General features: G+C 46.3%; 1 protein-coding gene across 3 annotated transcripts in view; it reads left to right on the top strand.

The window, feature by feature from the left end:
- Window positions 1-12,176, top strand: part of LOC124014509 (protein bicaudal D homolog 1-like) — a 42,841-nt gene extending 30,665 nt beyond the window's left edge. Inside the window, exons 4-10 of one of the 3 annotated variants that reach the window (XM_046329592.1) lie at window positions 80-556; window positions 2,869-3,903; window positions 4,166-4,360; window positions 4,659-4,810; window positions 5,092-5,302; window positions 9,428-9,513; window positions 9,958-12,176. In XM_046329592.1, coding sequence (XP_046185548.1) covers window positions 80-556; window positions 2,869-3,903; window positions 4,166-4,360; window positions 4,659-4,810; window positions 5,092-5,302; window positions 9,428-9,513; window positions 9,958-10,084 — 2,283 coding nt within the window. In that variant the 3' untranslated portion in view covers window positions 10,085-12,176. Of the gene's footprint in view, window positions 1-79; window positions 557-2,868; window positions 3,904-4,165; window positions 4,361-4,658; window positions 4,811-5,091; window positions 8,985-9,427; window positions 9,514-9,957 lie in introns of those variants that run through there. The other 2 variants (XM_046329593.1, XM_046329591.1) reach the window with 2 other exon arrangements.
- The last annotated feature ends 3,880 nt before the right edge of the window (window positions 12,177-16,056 follow it).

The raw sequence follows: 16,056 nt of genomic DNA, 5'->3' as shown, positions 1-16,056 counted from the left end.
TACCCTCCCCCTTCCTCCCTCCTTCCCTCCCCCTTCCTCCCTCCTACCCTCCCCCTTCCTCCCTCCTTCCCTCCCTCAGGTGGAGTACGAGGGGTTAAAGCATGAGATCAAGGTTCTGGAGGAGGAGACCGAGCTGCTGAACAGTCAGTTAGAAGACGCCTTACGTCTCAAAGACATCTCCGAGGCCCAGCTGGAGGAGGCCCTGGACTCTCTGAAGAGCGAGCGGGAGCAGAAGAAGCACCTCCGCAAGGAGCTGGTCCACCACCTCAGCCTGTGTGACGTCCAATACACGGGCAGCGCCCACCTCACTTTCACCTCAGCGCCACCTAGTGGCACGGCTACACCTGTCTCCGCCCTGTCGCCCAGCTCAGAGGAGCCGGGCAGGTGTAACGGGCATCTACATGGAGGGTCAGGAACTGGGACGGGGACAGGGTCACTGCCCAGGGCCAATGGAGAGTGTCGGGGAGCGGGGAGGAAAGGAGAGGGGATGGTGTCGGATCTGTTCAGTGAGATGAACCTAACAGAGATACAGAAGCTCAAGCAGCAGCTGCTACAGGTGGGTGGAGAAGTACGGTTCACTCAGTTTGAATGAGTAGAGGGGCGTTTCGGGAGCCTCTGGAGTTTGGTGCTCAGATTTCTCAGTGTTATAAGCATGTAACAATGACATACAGGAGGACATCAGAACAATGTGGCAAACAAACATACTCATTCTAGCTCATCAATGTAAACATAAACAATATTACAAAGTGAACACACTGATGCCATACAAATGAACACGTCTATATCCCCTCAGCAGCCCCATATTGTAGATGTAGGAATAAGTGTTGAATTATTCAGAGTGAGAGACTGCTGACATAACCTCACTGCATACAGCGCTCTCTCTATTCCTGCTCTCTCTCATCTCTCTCTCTCTCATCTCTCTCTCATCTCTCATCTCTCTCTCTCTCTCTCTCGCTCGCTCGGCCTGCCTCTCCCCTTTTCAACCTCTTAAGAGGATAAATAATAAAGGTTATCCCAGCAGTCAGCTAAAGTGTTGTAGCACCAGTGAGAAGCTGTGCTATCAGCCGTTATTGGACCACTGGCTGTTACGTGGACTCTAATCAAAATGGCCGCCATTTTGTTTCATAGTGGGTGTCTTCTCTTCTGTAGTTTCCTCCAGCCCAGTTTTTTTTTTATTATTATTTTTTTTAACCTTTATTTTACTAGGCAAGTCAGTTAAGAACAAATTCTTATTTTCAATGACGGCCTAGGAACAGTGGGTTAACTGCCTGTTCAGTGGCAGAACGACAGATGTGTACCTTGTCAGCTCGGGGATTCGAACTTGCAACTTTTCGGTTACTAGTCCAACGCTCTAACCACTAGGCTATCCTGCCGCCCCAGTCGGCCAGTGAGATGAAGATGCAGTAGGATGTGTGTGGCGTTGATGTGTGTCCAACCATTTACTGCAGTCCCTATAGGTGAAACTGCATCTCCCCACACATTCCCTCAGCCTCGCTCCGATTGGATGGACTGGAGGAAAGGCTTATTTATATCCTCACTGACACACTAGACTATTGATTCACCCTCAGTAGTGTGCAAGGTTTACTGTTCCCTCTGAAAGTGTGCAGGGTTTAGGCCCTGCTGAAATAAAACAGCATAGACCAGCATACATTTCAAGCTGGTCCATGCTGGTATTTGCTGGTCTATGCTGGTTATTTCCGGTCAAGCTGGTCTGTCCAGCATGGTCTAGTTGGGTATGATGGTTTACTAGAATAGTCTAGCTGGTTTTGCTGGTGACCAGCCTTCGCTGTGTTTTGGACACATACCAGTTTATGCTGGTGATGTTGGTATGCTGGTCCATGCTGGTTACCAAGCTGGTCCATGCTGGTCTAGCTACCCTGACCATGCCCATCATTATTATATTTCCCAGCATGCTCTATTGCAGTAGATTTTTTTAATTGTTTGTCTCAATATCTCTCTTGTTTGTGGTGTTTTTGCATGTACATTGGTTGATTAATTAATCTTATGCTACACAAAGATAAATAACATACATTTTTTCTAAACTAATACAATCTGGTTGTTGGACTTATTGCTCCAGTTTAGGTAATTTGGGTAGTCTCGTTTATTCCTCTTTCTGCCCCTGGCAGTCATTCTGAATGCATATCGTGGGTGAAGAAAAGTTACAATTATTGGATATCCCCACACTGGCTGGATTCCAATAGAAATTAAACATCACTTTTAAATCCAGCATGATATGACTTGATACTGGTTTTGCTGGCGACCAGCTTTTGCAGGTCACTGTGTCCAAAACACAGCGAAGGCTGGTCACCAGCAAAAAAACAGCGAAGGCTGGTCACCAGCAAAAACACAGCGAAGGCTGGTCACCAGCAAAAACACAGCGAAGGCTGGTCACCAGCAAAAACACAGCGAAGGCTGGTCACCACAAAAACACAAAGAAGGCTGGTCACCAGCAAAAACACAGCGAAGGCTGGTCACCAGAAAAAACACAGTGAAGGCTGATCACCAGCAAAAACACAGTGAAGGCTGATCACCTGCAAAAACACAGTGAAGGCTGATCACCACAAAAGCACAATGAAGGCTGGTCACCAGCAAAAACACAGCGAAGGCTGGTCACCGCAAAAACACAGCGAAGGCACCAAGAAATCAGAGTGAAGGTTGGTCACCAGCAAAATCAACACCTATGCTGGACCAGCCTATGCTTGTCTGTGCTGTTTCTTTCAGCAGGGGGGGCCTAAGGGATGAGGTGGACTGTGCTGAGTGTGCAGGGAAATGATGCAGCTTATTTAAGGTTGTGGGGCTGGGGATGATAAGAAAGCTACTAGTTTAACAATAGGCTGAAAATAGCTGTTTGTGTGTGTGTGTTCATAGGCAGAGCGGGAGAAAACAGGGCTGTTGATCAGCCTGCAAGAGTGTCAGACGCAGCTGCAGCATACACAGGGTGCCCTGCACGAGCAGCACGAGAGGGCCCTCCGCCTCAGCGAGAGAGTCACCGCCCTCAGGCACCTGCACCGGGAGGCCCATCTCGCCCAGGAGGCCCAGCACGACCAGGAGGCCCACCTCAACCGAGAGGCCCTGATGGAGCAGGGAGAAGAGGAAGAGGAGGAGAAAGAGAAGGGATTAATACACAGCAGGGGCCAGGCATTCTGCCACCAGACCCCGGGTCTGGAAATCCTCCAGTGTAAATACAGGGTGGCTGTAACCGAGGTGGTTGAGCTAAAGGCTGAGCTGAAGTCGCTGAGAGAGAGGTACAACCAGTGTGTGGAGGGCGGGGTGGAGGAGAGGACGCGCGGAGAGGCCCAGCACAGATCTCTGGAGCAGCAGGTGGGGAGGCTGGAGAGGAGCTGCCGGGAAGGTAGGGAGAAGGTGGGGGGCCTGGAGACGGAGCTGAGAACAGCCAAGAACATGGCCAGCGAGAGCCAGGGGGCGCTCAACGCAGCACAGGACGAACTGGTCACCTTCAGCGAGGAGCTGGCTCAACTTTACCACCACGTCTGCCTCTGTAACAATGAGACGCCCAACCGGGTGATGCTGGACTACTACAGACACGGCAGAGGACTAAGGGGTATCAGTGCCTCGCTCAAGGGTGACGACACCCGCGTTCTACTCACGCCCCGCCTCGCCCGGCGGCTCGCAGCCGTTGCCGCTGCAACCTCTTCGTCCACGGCGGAGTCTCGTAGCCCCTCGGAATCCCCATCCAAAGAGCGGTTGTCAGGAGAGGGAGGCCGGGACGGGGGGAGGGACAGAGACAGTCCTGTACCCCGCACCCCTCCTACGGGGTCCCCCAGCATCAGTGCCTCTTCCTCATCTTCATCATCATCATCGTCGCCTGCGGTAGAGCCCGCTGGAGACCTGCGTAAGGAACCCATGAACATCTATAACCTCAACGCCATCATCAGAGAGCAGGTGACTCCGTTTGAATCATTTGAATAAACATGTCAAACAGAATATAGTTTCACTATTCGTAGTACATTCACTATATATCATCACACCTTTTGATTTCATTGGCAGTTCAAACCTGAAACAGTTTATCACAGTTTGTATGCCAGGTGTCACCTTTAACCTTCCAAATGGTCATCATGAAGCTAACAGACACAGATTCCAGTGTATCTGACTGACAACATTAGCTAATGTTCGCTAACAACCTCCCTTGATAAACATGCTGCAGGTGAGGCACCTCCAGAGGGCAGTGGACCGGTCACTCCAGCTGTCCAGACAGAGGGCTGCAGCCAGGGAACTGGCCCCACTGTTTGACAAGGACAAAGAGGCCTGTATGGAGGAGATACTGAAGCTCAAGTCCCTGCTCAGCACCAAGAGAGAACAGATAGCTACCCTCAGACTGGTGCTCAAAGCGAACAAACAGGTCAGACATGGATATGGTATCCGAGATATGGATTCGCTGTCTAACACGGCCTTGCTAGAATCTACTTTGAGGCTGGTCCCAAGAAATCTCCGAAAGCTGTACATGGTTCTCACCAGGCTACGGTAGCCATTAGGATATATAGTGTATATAGAGAATGCTGTCAAAGTCACACTAATGTCCTCACTTTGAATTTTCAACTGTCTTCTAACTCCCTTGGGGGGAAATGTATTCTGACTTCAATGGGGCTTTCTGTTTAAATAAAGGTGAAAGAAATGTCCCTGTTCCCTTGTTCTTGCAGACTGCAGAGAATGCCCTGGCCAACCTGAAGAGTAAGTATGAGAATGAGAAGCACATGGTGACAGACACCATGATGAAGCTGAGGAACGAACTGAAGGCCCTGAAGGAGGACGCTGCCACTTTCTCATCGCTCAGAGCCATGTTCGCTACCAGGTGACTATTTCCCTCCTCGCTCTATCCCTTCATCTATATTTATTTTATTGAATTTTTACTGTTCACTACCAGGGGTGAGACCAAGGACCAGGGATAGATTGTTAAAGGGATAGACTAGTTCTACATCCTGCCTTTCCTATTTCTCCCCGGCTCTCTCCATTCTTCTCTACTTCTTCTTCTGATCACGTTATTTCTTCTGAACCCATCTCCACCTACTACACTGTGTAACCAAAACTTTTGTTTTTTGCAAGCACCCAACCCCTCTCCTTGAAACTTCTCAGGTGTGACGAGTATGTGACTCAGCTGGATGAGATGCAGAGGCAGCTGGCTGCGGCGGAGGACGAGAAGAAGACGCTCAACTCCCTCCTGCGGATGGCCATCCAGCAGAAACTTGCCCTGACCCAGCGTCTGGAGGACCTAGCCTTCGACCAGGAGCAGTCGCACCGCACCCGCGGCAGCAAGGTGGCCCGCATGAAGAGCAGCACCCCCAAAGTAAGTCCTGGTCCTCCCTCCAGCCCCACCACCGGCGCTGGCGCCCCCTTAAACTTGACCCCTGCTACTACAGACGCCCTAGCTCTGAGCTCCCCTACGTCACATCATAGACACTCCGTCAGCCCCTCCTCCACGGCCCCCTCAGGCCCCAAAGTACCAGGCAGCCCCCCCTCCCTGGAAGCGCTCTCCTCCTCCTGGACCCCCCCATCCACTCCCCACATGCTGGATCACTCCCAGTGGGCACTGGGTGTCCGGACGTTAGAGGTCGACTCCCACAGTTTCAGTCTCGACTCCCACAGTTTTAGTTTAGAACGTAGCAGTACTGGGCTCTCCAGGCATTACTCCTCAGACTCACGGCCATCTCCTGGCAGGGGTGCTCAGCCTGGCTCGGCCCCCTCCTCCCCCTACCGTTCTCCCATACTGGGGTCTCGCCGGTTGACATGGAGCTCCCCTCGAACTCGCCCCCTTAGCAACCTGACGCGTACCTCAGCCCTTTTTACCCCCTCTTCTTACACCCCTCCTAGTTCCTATATCCCTTCTAGTTCTTACACCCCTTCCTCCCTTTATACCCCCTCCAGTTCCTATACCCCTTCATCTGCTCATTACTCTCCTTCATCATATACCCCACCCTCGTCGTACACCCCCCACACTTCATATAGTCTCACCAGCAGCTACAGTCCACTCTACCCTAGGTACTACGGTTCCCATCGGCCCCCACACTGACACTAAACCACGGTTCCCATTAACCTCCTCACTGACTACACTACAAATCCCATGAGTCCCCTCTCTAAACAGAACTACAGATTCCATCGGCACCTTCGCAGACACTAAGCTACAATTCCCATCAATCTCTTCACTGACACTACTACAAATCCCATCAGCCTCTTTAATGATGCAAAACTACATTTCCCATCAGCCCCTGGGAGAGTGGGTGGGGCTCACAGAGAGGAGGACAGACTGGTTTCCTGTTTCTTGTGCCTAAGCCTCTGGCCTCGATGCAGCATGTGGATGTGGCTCTGTATCGGCGCGAATGTTCGGACTGACTCTGCTCAGGGATTTAACACAACATGGAGCACAAGTGGCCCTGCCTTCCTCTTATTCACAGACTGTTGATCGGTCTAAGCTACAGGAGAGACAGGACACTTTACAGACTATACATACACAGTAGTTTTGGTCTCGCCCTTTAAATCAAGTCGCCATCCACACAAGCAAGTGAATACGTGTGCAGGACCTTACCGCTGTTTGGAAAGACGGATGAAAAGGATGTTTAGGTTAACTGGACATTTGAAGGAATTTGTTCACATGTTGGACTGAGGTCTCCACAGATCAACCACTTGACAGTGTTATTCGCTCTCTCTGTTTTTAATGAAAATCACAGATACTGTAACCAAATGTCATTCAAAGCAAGTATTGGATAAGACAGATCAATGATTATGGATTGTTTGCTATTTTTAATTGTTCAGTTATTACTCACAGCTCTGTACACACTGTCCTCATAATGTTATTGCAGTCATCCTCACATCTGCTGTGTAAACCTGGCACATATTTGGAGTCTAGCACCACCCAATGGCAGTTTGTAATGTCACTGTATATTCAGAACTTAGACTGAAGACGAGGTTGAATATCATATTAAACCTGTAACATAAATGACCTGGGATCAGCACACCATGATGGTTTTAATGTTAGCGTTATGAGACAGCGCGAGATGCGTGATTCTGGGTTTCATATCAGTAGGCGAGACAGACAGTGAGCTGTGGCTACGTAGCACCCCTAGTGCCTCGGAGGGTAACTCCAGAGGAACACAGCAACATAGATGGATGAATGTCATCGATAGAAAACTCACTTACCACCAAACTCAGGGAAACTGACACACACACACTTTTCAACTGGGGTTCAACAAGGCTGTATTGTTAACCAGAATTATCCTTACGCTGATCTAGAAGTATAGACCAACATTTGAATGACATTTAGGCTATGGGTTAGTTAGTGTAGAGCTACTGTATGATGCATAGATGGGATTGCACAGTTTCTGCACATGTGAGTGTGTCACCTGTGTATGTGTGTGCCTTAACAACTACAGCACCCGATCAGTACAACCTGATCATGCCAACAACAACAGTTTTCATATTTGTATTTATTTTATTTTTTACCCTATCCAATAGGTTAGAATGGACAATAACAAAGCCTTGCCAGATGATCAGCGTAAGTGCTCTTGATGAGGGATACACTGCTACTGGGTGTTGGCCAGTGAATAGCTTTTTGCCAACTTTGGCCCAATCCATGGACAGTTTGGTTTTGACGGGAAGAACTAAGGGGACGTGGCTGACGTGCAAACCGATATTTAATTTTTGAATTGGTTAAAATGACATTAAGGTTATGAGTTTGGTTAAGGGTCAGTTATAGATTTTGTGCTAGTTGTGCTGTCAATGGGATGCTGGTCAGAAAAGTCTCCTTAGTCTCTCCCTGTTTTGACTCCCCTCTCGAGTATTGACCCAGTCCGGTCTCCCCCTCCCCCGCCAGTCCCAAATCTGGAGCCCAGAGTACCACAACAACACTGTGTGTCTATACTCTAACAATCCCAGTCTCCATTGGTTCAAGTGATCTTCATGTTGTTATAACAGGCAACATGGAGCAACAAAAAAAAACGCATTTGACAGGACTCCTCTCAGCTACATAGTTGACAACGTTAGGTGAACATTTACATATTTCTCACAACACAATACTCACTGTTCTTGCACTCATTGTTGGGCTGATTGAACTTGTGGAATGTTTTTTTTTTCCAATAGTCATCTAATGGTGACTGTACAGAAACACAATGAACACTGTAGATTTGGCGTGGGAACCACATCAGTGACCTTCACGTTTCTATATATGGAGTTAGTATTACTCTGTTTCATTCATTACCCTTCATCACGTTAGCAATTACTTGACATGAGTCTGTCCTTCACTCCAGTTTCTACATCTGCACCATCTACCTGCCTTGACACAACACTGTATGCCTGTTACTTTGAGTAGTAGTTTGTAGTTGTAGTATAGTGTAGGTTATAATATGTAACATCTCCATCGTAGGGTAAATGAGCTGGATATAGATCTTTTCTGCAATAAAGGGAATAAAAAGTGAAGGATTGTCAAATATCAAATAGATGCTAGGGGTCGCCGTCTTAGCTTCTCAAGAAAGGAAACCAGGTTGACCTCCTCTCTGTGAAACCCTCCTCGTTCCGCCCGACTCGCACTCTCCAATATACACACACACATCACACACCCACCAAACTCATTCCTGTCTTCGGTCCCGCGACATCATAATTCCATCCGTAAATGCAAGAGGATTTTAATCCTGTCAAATGCGTTTTTGACCTCCTTCCCCTTTCCAATGTATTCGTTTCCCACCACATCTATTGGCCTGTGATTTCCCCCTCTATGTGAATACAGTGAATGCCATTTTCTTCTTCTGCTCTCTGTTTCAGGCATCTTTCATAATGTGGAACATTGTCAATTTTAACATCCTTGCCTGTGCTAACGCCATATCCATTTCCAGGCAGACTGTTAATAGTTACCACTGATTGTCAGCCTGTTAGCTTTTGAGCACTTTATATGCATGTGTATATAACACAGGGTATTGGAAAGCTGTATGCTGTGTACAGTGCGATGTTCATACTCTTCGTATATACTGTAAATATCATGTATAAATGACCTGTATTTTGTGTGTCGTCATCTTTTCTGTTTTGAGTGGCCTTGAGCATCTCTCTCATGTGTTCTAGGGAGGAATTCCTTATAATCTCAGTCTCATGAAGTTGCTGTCATGTGTTCCACTCAGATATGCATAGTCCGACTTTACACAGCCTGCTCAGTTATTGCACAAGCACACGGGTTCATCATAGCATACTGTAAGCATACATTCCATTGAACAGTACAATATATCAAATACATGAGTTGTTAGGCATTTGGGAATATTTAAGAATAGGAACATTATTGAAGATTTTTTTTCCCACTATATGTACTTCTTGAAACCGCTGGGGTGATGGGGGGTGATTTTCTTGGTAAGTAGTCTGTATTGTTCCCTTGAATATGATCCTCTGTGATGTCCCCTGCTCCCCATCACTGTCACCTCTCCATCTAATCTGTCAGTCTCTCATAGATCGTCAGAAGTCTGCTGCCACAGTGCCGCCAGTCTCCTCACAGCTAAGGTGGGAGAAGGCCTCCCAAGTCAGCAGGTAAACAGTTTAGACCAGAATTTAGTGCCCGTCTGTTTGTGCTATCATCCCAACTCCTCACTCATTGTCATGCCACAAAGAAACAATGAGTTGGCCATAGCACTAACAGATCTGGAACCAGGCTAAAACTCTACATGGGACTGAAACGTTGCATATGTTTACAGTATATGTTAATTATTCCATATCATTTTGCTTGTGGAGTATAGCCAAGGTACAGCATCAGAAAATCAACCCTGTGTGTTTTGGGTGTGTGAGTTTCTTTTATGCCTTTCTTGACCTACCATGAACACTATAAATGAGTCTATTTAAAATCCTCATTGATAAGTCCTTTTGTCTGTGAGTGATTGAGGTAGATGTCTGAGATCTTTGTCAGGTACAGTGTGTGTCTCCTGTTATCTCCTCTTCCTCTTGTCTTCTGGTTGTCTCTGGTCATGCTCCTCCCAGACGTAGCATTGTGTCGGCTATCCGGGAGTACCGAGCTCACTGCCCCCTGAGCAGCTACAGCAGCAGCCCCCCACGAGTGCCTCTCCTTTGGCTCGCCCAGCCGCCTTGTTCCCCAGGTCCTCTATAACCCTGGAACTACTACACCCTGACCTCTAACCCCATCACAGGACTCTTGCGGAGCAGAGCCAGAGCAGTGCCTCTCACTGAAGGAAGAGAAGGACGACGCTCACAAAGACTTATAACAGACTGTCTGACTTGAGGGTCTGTGGGAGAAAAGAGCGACATGCAGCCATCTTTACTAACGCGCTAGCTATTAGTCATTATTCATCATGTCTTTGTCTATGGTGTTTTGGGGGTTGTTGAAACATACTTTTATGTTACGACCAGTGATGATAATTTTGTTGGGTTCAAGAGGTGGACAACTGTTGGGTTTTGCTGAATGTATATGCTCGCTGTACAATCGTTAATGGTACCATACAGTATGTAGTGAACGCCAAGGGGGCAGAGGACAAAGCCATAACTGTGTATTTGAAATGCATGTAAAAAGGTATTAGCTTTCGCAAACCCAGAATGTTTGAGTCCTTTTCTGCTCTTTTTGGATTGGATTCATTGCTTGTCCCCACCCCTCACCAAGATCGTAGGTTGTTTTTTATATTCTACGGAATTTCTTTAAAATGCACTTTGCTCACACACACACACCTGCGGTGTGTATATATACATGTTTCTATTGCACTTTGAATGTGTTTTACAGGATAAGAGATTTCCAAACATTGTAAAAGCTGACAGTGTTTGTACCGTTATCATCCTTCCTTGGTTCTACAGTATCTATGTTGAAACATCATCTTACGCCCCAAATGACACCATATTCCACAAAGTAGTGCATAGTACATAGGGAATAGGGTGCCATTTGGAAAGTACGTTAGATCAACATGTTTCTCTGAAAGAATCAATCAACCTCCTGATTTACAAGCACAAACTGACCAATGCATTCCAATACTAGTTGTGATCAACTGTTAACCCCCACTGGGTTAAATAATGATGTTGAAAGTAGATCTCTATCCATGATTGCCTCTTGTTTTCTACATCCTGTGTATGGAAGTAACCCGCTGGATCGGCGTGTAGACAGATTTCGCTATAGAATAGTAGTACTAGTAGCACTGTAGTGTTAGTAATAGTAGAGGTAGTTGGCAGTTTATGCTGTACTGTATTCAACCACGATGCTATGTATGCTAACCTAGAAATACCAATTTGGAGCGTTTCTCAAACCACCACCCAGCAACTTTTAACCATCTATATAACACGTCCAGTCACAGCTCAGAGGCGTGGCAATGGGATGAATTCACACACCTCAACCTGGCTTTAGGTTGAACATTCTGTTTCTACAGGATCTCTGACCAGACCTGTGGTTGCTAACTACAGTAAGGTTTCAAAAACGTTGGGTTTTGTCATCCTTTTGTGTCATTCTGGTGAATGCTGTCCTATCTGCTCCGTTCCCTACATCTATTGCAACTGGAAGCCATGTAACAAACTGCCAAAGACCGCACTAGGCTTCTCAGACATCATATGAAGCGGATGGAGGAGAGGGGAGGAGTTTTGTGTAACCAGCCAGAGACTGTATTAACCCACAGAGCTAAAAACCCTAGGCATTAGTTTGGGAGAGCAAACTGGCTTTGGAGCCCAAGGGCGAGAGTACGGGAAAGGGGATATCTAGTCAGTTTCACAATTGAACGCGTTCGAACGACATTTGTCTCCCGCATCTGTTTAGCGGATGGCACAGTTAGCAGTCACAATGTCTCCTCAATAATGAGGATATCAGGAGTATTCTGTATGTTGTAACACTGTGGTTCGCTCTGTCTATTTTCCCCCACCATATGTATTGCTCGTGTATATGAAAGTTTCTTTCAACTTATCAGACGGTTCAAAGACCATTGAAGTTGTACATAGGCCAACTGGACATACAGTAAGCTATGGAGAAAATGATGAATGTTACTAGCTACTTTTCCTAGACCTGGAGAGTGTATAGTAGACGGGGCACAAAGATGAAGCACTGAACGTGGTTTGCACAATATCAACACTACTCGACAACTCAATAAAAAAACATTAGACATTCAGACAGCAATATATAAATGTATGGTATCTTCAAATCATTTTTATTGCATATTAAACCATGTAAATCCTACATTTCAAAATACAATAAATTCCCCCTAATCTTATAGGGGACTGCTAAACATTTGTGTATCTTTTTGTAAAACTTTACCATAAACACCTTTAGGAAAATGGCCTACAGTATTGGGAGTTCCCTCTGCAGAAGGCTCTCAGGGGGCGGAGGGTTTATAAAACGGGGGCGGTTTTTGTGCGGTTGTTTAAGATCTATCGGCATTCGATTCCACTGATGGAGATTCATGGCATGTGGAAATCGGTATTGGACTTTTGGAATTTGGTACGCTTATTGTTGGAGGAGCAGCTCGGTAATTACCTGCGTAAAGCCCTCCGGCGTTCGTAGACTACACGCCTCGAATCCGATCATTATTCACGCTCAAGGGAACAATAAGTGGTATAAAAGTTATTATTATAAATCATATTACCATGTTTGACGGTGAACAGAGGGAGAGTGTGAAGACCACTCATCGTGAGACGGAGGAGTTTAGACGGACGGCGGTGAGAAGAAAGTCGAAGGGAATACGGCGGGAGACTGAAGGTCAGCCTTCTCAAACTGCAGTTGTTTTTGGAAACGTTGAGTGATTCAACACTGGACAGATTTCAAATGTATCCTATTATAGCTGAGGGCTTTTAGTCATGGCCACAATGGAGACGCGATATGAGCGCATATTCTTTACAAAATAATCTACTGTTATTTTCTAATTGTAAACTACTCGGGCAATGTATTATTAGTGGTTGAATTACCCGACACTTTTTTTTTAGTGTGACCATCTCAAGTGCATTGAAGTGGGTGAACTCAGCCATGTCTAAGGCAGAAGAGTCAGTAGTTTCACTGGTTATGCTAATCTACCACTGGCATGCCCTGAAAACATAACAGGGTTTTGTTTGTAAACAACGTTCTCCTGGTATTGTGTGTCTGTGTGCAAATTGTCAGCAGCTGGGCTCAGCTCTTTGGATTACTGAAATTGAGCTAAACTGAAATCTCCTTTCACCTGCACAAATCTGACTGGATTACCTCTGTCTATGTAGTTCTGAAGCCATAACGTAGTGTCTGCCAAGGCGTTGACTGAGCACAGCTGACTGGCATAATATGTTAGTGATTTACTGTCCCTTAGACACGGATGTAGTTTGTTTGTGGAGATAACTATTTCTCATCCACGTCTCCTCACTGGACAATCGTCTCACGTTTGTTATTTCCCCCAGTAATAAACTGGAGGCGGTAGGTCCTAGGTTAGAAGGGTGAAAAAAATAAAAGGTTGTAGATTGAACCTAATGTAAGATGCTAACCAAATACTCTTGAGTTATTGATGGAACTGTTTTGTCACCTGATTTCACTCAGGAAACTCCTCCCCTTACACTTCCTCTGACAAGACAGTCACACAGTGACCACTCAGAGTCAGAAAGGGACACTCACTGATAAGCAGTGAGTGACTGTTTGCGTGTGTTTGAGTCTGAGACCCGAGACCGGCGCAGGACTCAATTCAAGAACAGCAGGTGCGTGAGCGAAGCGCTCCTCTGTCCTCTCTGGAACAGTGTATATGACAAGATGGGAGACTTTTGTCAGAGACCGACAACACATCTTGTGGATTTAAATTGTGTGCTTTTTATTGATCAGAAACATGCAAATGCCGATCATTCAGTTGGTTCACTATTTCACAGTGCCATTTAAGCAAGCGAAGTAATATTCAATTTAACTGGCCACTGTATGACAAACACACAGGGTTTGAGTGTGTCTGTGAACACAAACTGTGCCAATACTGCAGAGTCCGTGTTAATTATGCTAAACTCATGTTGGCAGTTGGCATTTTCCGTTGAATTTTTACCTAGCCTGGGTACCGGTTTATTTGAGTTATCATGACACCCCTTATCATGCTAATCAGCATGACAGAGTACATGGAGTGGAATGTTAGCCTGACATCCAGAACCTGTTTTGCTAACTTTTGCCCACTTCGAAACAACAAACTGTCACTTTTGCGGTCCTCTCCTCCTCAGTAGACACATAGACACTGACTGCAGTCTGTTGGTTAAGACATGTAGCCTATTATCTCTCCAGCGAAGTAAGAAAGAAAGGCTTAACATGTTGAGGGAAGTGAGAAGGAAAAGCAGTCGGATGACCATCTCTGCAACACGTGGGGAATTTGATTCCTGGCGTTGGTTATAATGTCAGTGCGCTTGGCATTGTTTTTGTCCGGGAATGCAGTTGTTAATCTTTCATTTCTCCTGACATCATTGGGGAAAACTCCTGAAAGCATTGGAAACTCTTAGAAAAAGCACGCTAACGCCTTCAGTGAAAGAACAATGTCCGCTTTTACCATAAATAAAGGCCGCTTCGTTTACAAAGGAATTGAGACACCACATTTGGAGTAGAGAACAGTCTAGTAGTGAGCTACACCCTATGAATACTGTAACAAGGTAAAACAGTTCTCCTGCCCAAACACTTTTTTTTACACCGTGTATTCAGTTTTACACACATTTCACTCATTAGTCAACACAATATAATTATCCCGAAAAGAAAGCGGGCGGGGGGGGGGGGGGGGCACACACAAGTAGCCACTGTGCTAATGTTCCTGTAAACAGCTGAAGAATCTCACATTCATAGACCGCGCTATGGATGCAAAAACTGACCAACCACGAGACGAAAACTATATAGTTTTAACCATTTGAGGCTACAGTGTTTGTTTACAAGTACATTGTTCACAAACAACGGGGCTAAGCTTACATTTTTGGTTCCGTCTGGGAAAGACTGTTGAACCAAGCTCATGAGGCATCTGCAAGTAACATTATTCAATAATCGATGGGCACACGTCACCAATCTCAAAACCCCAGAATGGATATAGCAAACACAGATTTCCCCTCCAACCAATAAGTCACAGGGGTGTCGGTGACAGATTTATTTATATTGAACCTTTTATTTAACTAGGCAAGTCAGTTAACACCAAATTCTTATTTACAATGATTGGCTAAGTACGCCATCAGAGGATGGAATATTCAAAGTATGTTAACTTCCTCATATCCTTACTGTATGTCACTATGGCAGGTGTCCATTCTGACTCTAACTAGAGCTCTCGCTCTCCCTCAGTACTGAGGAGAGGAGGTCAATGGAAAGAGTCCTGCTAAGAAATCCCTACTCAAACTACAAAGCACAGTACGGGGACTGAGGGGAGTGTGGTTGGTTTAAAATGCAGTGTTAAAATACCACTACAAATGCCCAATAGACTCCACTACAAGCTAAATGTAGCCTGGTCCAAAATCTGTTTGTGCTGTTTTGCCAACTTCTATGGACATTGTCATGCCAATAGGAGTTGGCAAGACGGCACAAATACACTGAACAAAAATATAAACGTAACTTGCAACAATTTCTAAGATTTTACTGAGTTACAGTTCATATAAAGTAATTAATCAATTCCCTATTTCAGCTCATGAAACATGGGACTAATGCTTTGTATGTTGCGTTTTATATTTTTGTTCTGGAACCAGGCTAGGATAGATCCCTTACTCAGCTTCTCTCTCCCTATCTCCAGTGTCTCCTAAACCTGCTCATCTCCAGAGCCCTGGGGAGTGCCCTGTCACGGGGCCAGAAGGAGCTCTACTCACAGGGACGGGATCAGGACCCCAAGCTAGGGGGCTAACGGTCCACAGCCCAGGAAAGTGTCATGGGACCAGGCCGAGGCACAGCCAAGTGAAGGGGGTACCACCAGGGACCCAGAGCCCAGGAAAGGGACTAGGTGTCCACAGCCCAGGGAAGCGCTACAAACTAGGATCTCAGTCCACAGGGAAGGGAGCAGGATCCAGGCTGAACCAGCTGAGAAGCCCTGGGGCCAGGATGAAGAGACATGGTCACATGGCAGGATCACCCTGCAGCCTGCCTGACCTCATTCACCTTGAGGAAAACCAGTCTGTGCTCAGATCAGCTAACAGCAGCCCAACGCATACCAGTGG

The sequence above is a fragment of the Oncorhynchus gorbuscha genome, linkage group LG25, assembly GCF_021184085.1.
Source record: "Oncorhynchus gorbuscha isolate QuinsamMale2020 ecotype Even-year linkage group LG25, OgorEven_v1.0, whole genome shotgun sequence".
Taxonomy (NCBI): domain Eukaryota; kingdom Metazoa; phylum Chordata; class Actinopteri; order Salmoniformes; family Salmonidae; genus Oncorhynchus; species Oncorhynchus gorbuscha.
This window is presented reverse-complemented; position numbering and strand designations above follow the sequence as displayed.